This window comes from Parus major, chromosome 13, assembly GCF_001522545.3.
Source record: "Parus major isolate Abel chromosome 13, Parus_major1.1, whole genome shotgun sequence".
Taxonomy (NCBI): domain Eukaryota; kingdom Metazoa; phylum Chordata; class Aves; order Passeriformes; family Paridae; genus Parus; species Parus major.
Genome location: NC_031782.1, coordinates 8,338,707 through 8,349,036, shown reverse-complemented (window position 1 = coordinate 8,349,036; position 10,330 = coordinate 8,338,707). Strand labels below are relative to the sequence as shown.

At 41.1% G+C, this 10,330-nt stretch overlaps 1 protein-coding gene across 2 annotated transcripts in view; it reads left to right on the top strand.

Annotated features, from left to right (window-relative positions):
* Positions 1-716: 716 nt before the first annotated feature.
* Positions 717-10,330, top strand: part of SPOCK1 (SPARC (osteonectin), cwcv and kazal like domains proteoglycan 1) — a 268,583-nt gene continuing 258,969 nt past the window's right edge. Inside the window, exons 1-2 of one of the 2 annotated variants that reach the window (XM_015641870.1) lie at positions 717-1,029; positions 1,437-1,604. In XM_015641870.1, coding sequence (XP_015497356.1) covers positions 1,437-1,604 — 168 coding nt within the window. In that variant the 5' untranslated portion in view covers positions 717-1,029. The remainder of the gene's footprint in view (positions 1,030-1,436; positions 1,605-10,330) is intronic. The other variant, XM_015641869.3, reaches the window with a different exon arrangement.

The window sequence follows — 10,330 nt, the reverse complement described above, 5'->3', positions numbered from 1 at the left end:
CCTTCTCTGAAGAAACCCGGAATGACCTCTGGGCTTTGGAAATGTCACTGCTTCTGTAAATTGTAAAACCATTGATTCAAGACAGTCTTACTCTTCCCAGGGCTTATGAAAGCTGGGTTTGATGGAGGTTTTATGTTTTTAAGGTCACTTTAATGTCTCTTCAGACTGCAGTGGTAGTGAAGACTTCACTGATGATTTCTCCCAAGAGATCGTGCCCAGATATGATCACAGGAACCCTCTCCAGGTATCCTCAGACACCTTCCCCAGGTTTCACCAAATCACCGAATTGTTTGGACTGGAAGCGACCCCTGGAGATCACCCAATCCAACTCTAATGCCAGGGCAGGGTCATTTGGAATGTGTCCAGATGAGTTTTGAATGTCTCCATACAGGGACACTCCCTGGGCAGCCAGTTCCAGGCATCCTCCCCGTGAAGTTCTTCATCATTTTCAGGTGAAACTTGCGTTTAATTTATGGCCATTGATCCTTGTTCTGCCTCTGGGCACCACCGAAAAGAGTCCACCACCCTCCCCTCGGCAGCCGCCTTTGCGGAATTTAAACTCTTCCTGCGCCGTTCCAGTCCCACGCTCCCGCCGCCTCAGGGCTCGCTCTGCCCGGCCGGGCCCGGCCCTGCGGCGGCGCTGCCCGCGCTCCGCCCCCGCTGCAGCGCGCCCCGCGCCCGCCAGGGGGCGCCAGACCGCGGCCGCGCCCGCCCCGCGCGCCCCCGCCACACGGACACGGCGGGCTCGGGACCCGCCACGGGCAGCGGCTCCGCGCGGGCTCCGGCAGACTGACAGACAGACAGACAGACACACAGACAGCGGCACCGCCACAGCGCACATACAGCTCCCCGGCATCGCCACAGCACAGGCACGGAGCGCGGCAGCACCGCGCAGGGCGCAGCAGAACCGCACACAGCTCAGCGGCACCGCGCAGGGCTCAGCCACAGAGCACCGCGGCACCGGCAGCAGCAGCAGCTGGACAAGCAGCGCACGGTGCTGGGAGCCCCGGCCGGCGGCACTGCTCGGAGGTAGGAGCTTCCTCTCCGCCCTGGCAGCCAAACTTCGCGGAGCCAGCGCTGGCTGCGCCCGTGGGGGGCTTGGCTGCGGTTCCGTACCGCCGTGCTGCTGTCTCCTGGCTGCTCCCCGCCCGGCCCCAGTGGCCCGTTTTGGTTTTGTTGTTGTTGTTATTATTGTTGTTATTGATGCTGTTCCCCGCCCCTCCGGGCTGGGCGGGCGCGGCGGGTCTCGGCAGAGCCGGCAGCTCCGCAGCCAGAAGTTGGCGAGGGCCGTAAGGGGCGAGTGGCCCCAACTTGGGACCCCTCAAAACTTCCGTGCCCGAGGAGCCGCTGCTGCCCCTCGCCGCTCCTCTCTCCGCTCCTCTCTCCGCTCCTCTCTCCGCTCCTCTCTCCGCTCCGCTCCTCTCCTCTCGTTGCAGATGTCGGGGGTGCTGGTGATCGCTGCCTGGTGCTTCCTGCAAGTGGAAAGCCGGCATCCTGAAATCATCACGAGTAACAGCAATCATGGCAGTTTTCTGGACAACGACAAATGGCTGAGCACCGTTTCACAGTATGATAAAGACAAGTACTGGAACAAATTTCGGGATGTAAGTACATCTCCCTTAACCGCGTGTTTCTTGTTCTGTTGACCGTAGCATCCTTTCCAGGGAGCTGCTGGCTGCGAAGAGCTGTGGGTAGAAGAGAATCGCAGCTTGGGCAACCGGTTGCTGCCTGTGTGAAGGATGTTCAGAGCTGTCTGGGAGCTGGACAGACAGTCCTGGCTTTCTTGATTTACCCCGTCGATTGGAGCAGCCTGGGCTCCGTGTCAATCTCACTGTTCCTTTGGTCTTCGATTTACCTCTAGGGAGGAACTTTGAGTGAAGTTTCGGTGCTTGCTGCTTAAGAGTCTGTTTAACTGAAAAATGATGGAATGGTGTGTGTGTAAGAAGGAATACTTACCAGTTCAAGCCACAAGGTGGTAAACAGCGAAGCTTTTTGTGCCTGTAGTTTTTGTGGAAAGGATTTTATTGTCAATTCTGCTTGTAGAGCTCTTTGAGGCTGGTGTAGTGTTGGAGGAAGCAGTGCTTTGGCTCTTTTTTTTTTTTTTTCTTTTTTTCTCTGTTGTCGGGAAAAAAGGGATATCTTCAAGATGTATTATCATGTGTTATCTGTATAAAACAAATGAATTTCTTAAGCTCAAAATAAATTCTAGACTTCCATTAGTTTAAATACAATTGTGTATTAATTCAATGACAGCAGAAAGGAAAATTCAACTTTCTAAAAATAAAAGTAATATTTAGGTCGTTCCTTTTCCTTTTGCTGTTTGTACACTGAAAAAGTTTTTTTTGAAGCACACACAGAAAACCCTGCTTCAATCTAACCAAGACTGTGATGGAAGCTTTACTGTTCATGTTGATCATGAGCACAATGAGGTTAAATGTTCTTTATTGTCTGGGATTTGTGCACCATGGCCACAGTGAGATTCTAGGAAAGACTGGAGCTAGCTAGCAGTTATGGTAGTACCCTTCTGTAAGAATTTGTTTATTTAGGAATCCTGGTCTTTTATAGGATATTAACAAGTCAAACTTTGATGCTCTGTTTTTGTCTCTGTGATCCTAAAATTGTATCTGACTTTGCAAAGGGGAAGTACAAGTATTGCAGTTAAACGTGGCGTGTCTCTGCTTACCTTATTCTCCTTGTGTTTTTCTGTAGTTTTGGTCATCTTTGTGTAAGAAATTCTGCTTGGAATCTCAGCATAACAGTGTGGCCTTAGCAATGGTATCAGTTATCAGCTGTCGTGGAGTGTGTCTTCACGTGCAGTCACCGATCACATCCACCTACCGGGACTGCTGAGATCCCATACAGAAGAGGGGGTTCCACAGTAGACATTCATTTTACCAGACTTCAGGGGAATCTTTGTTAATATCTCGTTCAGTCTTCTGGGGAACAGAGGTTAAGGATTTCACTCGTTAATTTCTACATCCCGCTTGACGTGAGAATTGAGCAGCATTTGAAAATGGTAAATTGAATGAAGAGCTGACACACAAATCTGAAAACACTTCTAACTAGAGACAGACTTGTAGTGAGCAATCTTTCAGCAGCCTCCTTCTAAATGGAGGCCTCATGTTAATCACAAGGCTTAAAAGTTTTATTTAAATTTATGTAATTTTTATGTTTTCAGCTTCCCTCTTTATATAATTTTTGTTTTCCAGTTCCCTCTTTCTTTTCTTTTTAAAACTAGAGTCTTGCAACTTCTGTTCTTGTCCCCTTTCCCAAGACACAGTCTCACAAGTCCAGAGAAACTATTCCTCTTTCTGTGGAAAATATTCATCAAGAATACCTCTAATATTTTGAGATTTCCCAACTAAGAATGCTGTTTTAGACCTTCTGAAAATGCTAAAAAACCCCATAAAACCTTAAAACTCTTTTATATAGGAAGAGTCATTCTATGGAAAAGTAAAACCAACCTTAACCAATGGTCTACCAAGCAAAAACAAATAGTATAAAGTTCATGCAAAGCTTAGGTATCTTTCTATCTGGCCATATTAATGGATCTATTTAATTACTTCAAAGCTAGCATGTTACATGTGATTATTCATGAAACCTTTTATGGAGCAAATTAACAGAGACTACTAATCATCTCCTACTAAGCCTTTTCCAAAAAGAAAATATAAAAGCTTACATAGGTAATTAAGCTTTTAATTATTTGTCTTCAACCAGATTGATTTACTGGATCATAATATTCCATGAGAGGTTGTGTGTCTGCAGATGAAGACATGCATAGGTAGAGTTGCTGCCAGCATAGCAGGTGTAGCAGTGACAGCACACTTCTTGCATGCTGAGATGTGCTTAGAAGAAATCTGGTCCTTGCTTCATGGCTTTGCTGTTTGGGATAGATTGTTAAAATATTTGTTAAAACATTCCTTAAAAGGCTGCCTGATGTATCACAACAGTATTAATTGCTGTGGATGGACTAGACCAGCATTTCATGGAAAAGCGTTGATTTCTAGGAAAATTATCTTCCCTCTTCCTCTCACTGCCAAACTAATAAATTAATTTTATAGACATCATGTCTACATGAGGTTCTCAGCGTAGGCCTCTCAGGAGGCTGGAATACAGAAGTGGTGTTGCAGTTAAAACTTTTTTGGCTCTGGCACTGCAGTTACGCCAGGGCAGAAGCCCTGCTTTGTACCTCGTAAATCAGCAGTGGCAAGGTAGCAGTAATTAACACAGTTACTCTTAGCTGCTCTCTGAAATTTATGTCATGTAATATAAACATATTTGCAGAAATATTTACATGACTGTGCCCTTCTCGATGGTGGGGGGAAGCACTGAGGGTGTGGAGCTGAGATTTGATGCGTTTGGGTGCAGCCACTTTACGAGCATCAGCACAAACATCTGCACTCACAGATGTGCACATAAATCTGTCATAATGGTGCAGTACTGGGTGACTTGCTTACCCAGATGATGTGTAATTGAATATAAAATTTTAAATCAAGCTTTTCTTAACTTTTTCAGTTATTCTTTTCAAAATCAATTGGTTGGTCAGCCTTATTGAGCTATAGGCCAATATGGCCTAATTTGAGGAGAAGCTATTGATTGTTTATTTTTTTTTTTAATATGATTCATATTTCTTTTGGGCAAAGGCAGCATGGTAGTTGCACTTATTGTCTCAGCAGTCACTACTTTTCTGTGAAAAGGGAGCACAGAAGTACACCTAATTTGAAATCTGCATTACAGCAACAGAATCATGTTAAGTTTTTAAACGTGACTGAATTCAATAGTGTGAAATGTGTCATTTTCCAAAGGCCTCAGGGGATGTGTCTAAAATAGCAGACAAATTTGTGTTGTAAAATGTTTACAACACAATCTTTTAATGTGATTTGAACACAATTTGTTGATTAAACTCTCCATATAAAACCAAACAGCTGTAAATAAAGACCAATGTGACTGATCTGTTGTAAAACATTTGCTGTTGAAAATCTTGTGTATTTTACATATGCCCAGCATCAATAATGGTGTAATTTCTGTGGTATTAATAAGTTTAAAGTGCAATCTGAGCCTGTTATTCCTGTCTGGCTTTCACCCCTTTTGTCTTGTCTGCCATGGACTTTGTGTGCTACAAGAAAATATCTTAACTGTGTCTTAAGTTGCATTTTATAGCTGGGGATAATAGTATTTTTTCTTCCTCACAACTGTATGTTGAAGCTGTATAAGAAATAAGAAAGGAAGGAGCTCAGAATCTGTGGTAATATGGAATTTATTATTCACCTAATCCATATATTGAATGTAGCTTGGTACATACTTAAGCAGCTGACCAGTAAGTTTCTATAAAATATAAACTAAATCAATATAATTATTACTGGAAAAAGAAAAAAAGTAAGCAAGGTGCATTCTCTAGAGAGGACCTCCAGCTATTTCCCTTGTGCAGATATGAGGCTTGGAAAAGCAGACATCTGGATTATGAAAGTCAAATTAGACCTTCTGATACCCTGAACCCAAATATGAAGGCCTCGCTCTTTTGATCAAACCTGTTGAGAGGGATCTTCTGGCTTGAGAGGAGCTTCAGAATAGATTTGAAAGCTGAATGTGAAGTGAATTCTTATGAGCTTTAGGAAGCATTTATTGTTTAGGAATAGACATACCTGTTATTGTTACAGGTCACACTGCAGCACCTCATTGTGTTCATAGAGACTTGGCACAGAAGGAACAGAATAAATGTCATTTTAGCGTTAAATCTGTCTTTAATCAAAATTATACGAATGGACTAATTCTATTACTTCTACTTGGAGTTATGTCTATTACATTATTAATGTTGATATATAAAGAGGTAATAAGTTCAACTAGCTATGGATTAAACTGCAAAAAGGAAGAAAAAAGTTAAATTAACTAAGAGGATCTAGTATAAACCACACAAGGAATTTCTATGAAGTTGAAAGCTAAGAATCTTGGCATGAACTCTGGTTTCAGTGCATGTTTATGCATGGCAGGCTGCCAGACCACGTTCTGAGCATTAACTAAGCTGTTTCTCTAAGTTTTATTGCTTACAGAGTTTCAGTTCAGGCTATCATGTTAAAACCCCCATGCATTCTATGCCTGGAGATGCTTTGAGACTGTGCAAGCCTAAGAAGCAAGGCATGGAATGTAATCATCTGTGTGTATATGTTGCTCAGACTTACTGGGGAGAAATAGTTACACATAACTATTCATGTTGAAGATGGTTATCAATATATTAGATAGATACTATAGACTTCTGACACAAACTACTGAGGGGACAATTTTGTCAGCTATTAATGGACATCACCTTTCTGACCCTGCAAATTCCTCCTCACACCTGATCAGAAGTGCAGTGTTAGGTGACAAAACAAATACAGCATTAGGAACTGGGGGATTTGTATTGTTCCAGTTTTGCCACTGATGATTTTTGTCATTTGGGCTGGCTCTTCACATTTTTTCACTGCATTTCCCCTTGTTGGCACTTAGCTTTCTCTGATTTTTTTAGCATCAAATTAGAAGTGTGGTAGTGAAACTTGATAGCAGGGAACTGGAAGACATGACCAGTACTAAGAAGGGTTGGAATACCAAGCAGGCAGAATTGGAAGACCTTGGGAACTCAGGTAATAGAAATGAAATGAAATTTAAAAGTACAAAGTGGAAGGTCGTGGAATTGAGAGCTAACACAAATTTATTCTGGGTTCTGGCAGCTCAACTTGAAATAGATGAGAGGGAAAACCTGTGTACTTTCATTGATTTGCAGAGTTATTCTAAGTAACAAAAGTAATGCTACTCTGAGGAGAGAAAATATATTGTAGGAATGCAGAAAATGAAAGATTTCTGCTTCTATTGAAGAAGTAAATATGTACAAATATAGAAGGGACCACTTAATTATGAATATTGTGAGAACTTCCAGTCAGTAAAATCCATGGAAGATTTTTATGGAGTTTGTGATCCAAAGGGCTTCCAGCATCATAGGAGAAAAGACCCTGTTTTAAAATAATACAATATATGAATTAATTATTAATTATGCAGTATATTAATTTACTCACACGAAAGTCATTACAAAGGAGTGGATTTTCTTCAGAATGTTTATTGAGATAAGGACACCAAATCCAGCATTTTGTCAAGATGAGATAAATCAATAGATAATTGGTGACAAAAAATAATTTAACTGATAAATTTAGGGATAAGGTTATTACTCTGATAAATTTAGAGATAAGGTTATTACTCTCCCCACTGTTATGTTTTAAAAAGTAATTTAAATGAGCCCTTCATTTTCAACATGTAGCTTGTATCTTAAAAGAGATTATGGTGTAGTGAAGAGCAACAAAAGAATCTGGATTTGGAGATTCTAAAGGTCTGGTCTATGAGATTTGGACTCCTCCTGGATATTGTCTTGCTCCTTATCCATACAGTGTGGTGGAACCTGATCTGTGACACCCAAATATCTTCTACTCTGGTGGGATTTTTGAGGTAAGAGGTCATTTCTGTAGACTGAGTTCTTTCTGCTGTCCCTTCCCTGGCAGACACCTGCCTTCTATGTGTCTCTCTACCAGGGATTTGATATTACATTTTCTTTTTTTTTTTTTTTTTTTTTTTTTTAATATTGTATTTAGGTCTACAGGAAGAATGAAGTGTATTTCTGCCATCAATTTATTTGCAGAACATCTCTTTTTTCTTTTTTTACCTCAAACATAAACAGGTTTTTCTGTGGTGCAATTACTGGTACATTCAGTACATACATTCCTGGAGAAACCATTCAGATCCTGCTCTAATTATTTGTAGTAAATTTAGTCATAAGGAAGGTTACAGTGCACTTGAAGAATATCTGCTGGCTGGGTAATGGATGTACCAAGTGACTGGGTTGTGACAGGACACAGGCACCTCAGGCTGGCTTCCCAGGAGATTATCATTCCAAGCCCACCTTGAGATTTAATTGAAGGTGAAGACTGTGTGTGTGTATTCCAGTGGATCTGCAGTACAACAGAGTTGAAATGTGATTTATAAGTCTACCCAGGCACTCCAGGCATAGGTTGTCTCTTAGAGCAATTCTTACTCAACAGAGGGACAAGGCTGGAATATAAATGGGATTGAAAAGTACAGCTGAGATGTACTTGCATGAAATTTAAAGGAATAGGAAAACATGAGACTGAATCTCTGCTAGTGTAATGCATAATCAACTTCTTACAACAGAGGAGATATGTTTTCTAAAAAAACCTTCTCAAACTTGACACTTTCCTTTTGCAGTGGACAAGGGGAAAAATAATGGCATTTATGTCTGAATAATTAACTTGGAAGGTACAGAGATCCAGCTTTTTCTAATTAATTGACACTTATCCAGCTTCCCTAGGAATTACCTAAGACTCTAAAGTTAAGTAGGTCAGTACAAAACTAAGGTGTTAGTTTCTGTGTTACATTTCAAATTATAACTTCAATCATTTCCTCACTTACAGGAGGGTTCTGCAGACTGCAGTCACAAATCATTTCCCTGTTGTGGAATTCTGTAGATTTAAAGTTTTCTCCAACATGTTTTATGCATTTTATAGTAACCATTCATGTATTCTGCTGCTTGCCCCTGTCCTGCCCTCTACCCAGGTGGGTTTCTTTTCCATAGGAGCTTAGAAAACCTTTTTCTTTTAGATAACATCTGCTTATGCAAGTACTGTTGGATTATTTCTTTTCTTATGTAACTAAACCAGATTTGTCCAAAGGAGCAAAGTAGTTAAGTCTTGGTTATGTTGAAGTTGATGGCCTAATTGTCAAAGGCTTAGTGAGGCTTGAGTTTGATTCTTGTATTGCAAATCTTCCTGTTCTATTAGACAAAGAAGCACAGTACATGACAGACCAGTTAGATTAAACAGTTCCTTTTGCCTTTTGGAGGATGTTGTGCGACTGAAGCCTGAAAGATTGGGTGTCTGGCCAGCATAAATAGCAAGAGCTCCCTCAAAGTCCCTGGAAGAATCAAACTATCTGAAAATCAAACATCTGTGGTCTACAAAGTACACATTTTATAGATTTCAACCAAAACAAGAAAGCAGAGTTGGCATAGAGTAAAATTAAGGTGATGCTGCTGCCTCCAGTGTGATTTTCTGTACTTCCACCACTTAACTCTTCTAGCTTTAGAAACGGTCTTATTGCTGCAGAGTTACCAAGTCCTTACTCTGAGTGAGCAGTCTGTCATCAGCTGGATAACTCCAGGAGTTACCATAGGGGGAGTTGCTGTAGCAAGTTGGCAGCTAAAATTGAATTACACGTTTGGACTGAACAGCTAATGTCTTAATGACTTCCAAGGCTAAGATATGATTCAAAATTCAGTTTACAGATAAATTGCTAAGCTACTCAATAGTGGCTTTGGCAGGCAGTAGATTGGTCTTTATCTGTCACTTCTGTGACTTGGCTTGTAATCCTGAGTAACAGAAAATCATTCTCATTAAATAGGTACACGGGGACATCAATTAATTCTGTGATCTTAGCTGTCCTCTTAATGAACTTTGTGTCATAAATTTACTTCACTGATTGCTTTCTCCCAGGTAGATAGAAAAATATTTTATTAAAAATTACTGTCAGAGTAACTATTTTCAGATTAGTTTTTGAAAAAGGTTTCAATATATCAAAGCTTACTTTGAGTTCTGACTAACACAGGGATTGATAGAGGTAAGTGATACTTGTCTGTCTCTGCAGGTTGCTTTGAAATTATCTAATCAGGAAATTCAGCTGTGTACACAATTTCATTTGAAATTGCACAGCATAAATTTTATGTGGTTTTTAGCTTGGAGATCTGTCTTCATCTTCTTCTGGGTTCCATTGTCCCTTCAGAAGTTTATTCCAGTATTGTCTTTTAGTGTTTGTGTATTGGCCTTTCTGGCTTTCTCTTCAAGTGGAAGTGATTAGAGAACTTGAACCTGGACAGAAGATTGAGGTAGAAGGGTGGAGACAGCTGCAGTCACTGGAACTCAATGCGGGGGGAGATGCTTAAATTTTAGAGAATGGGAGAGAAGCTGAAAATTATACTTGTAAGATTAAGAAGAAATGAGGGTAAGTTGTTTCTTCAAGGAAGTAGAAAACATTGCTTTTAGAATAGAGTTTCTGTGTGTAATAGGGATGTTGAAGTTCTTGGTAGAATTTGATTACAATTGGTAAATTTTTATAAAAATCAGTTTGAGAGCATTCAGAATTTCCTGGCATTTCTTGGTGAATAACAAGAGTGTTGTACTTTGAACACTGATTTCTAGAACAACTCTGTCAGTCTTTCTGTCTGCGTACATACACCAGTGCTCGCTCTGCTGCCAGAGCAGAGTGCAGCCGTGGCTCTTGCAGGGTTTGTGGAGTGTCCATC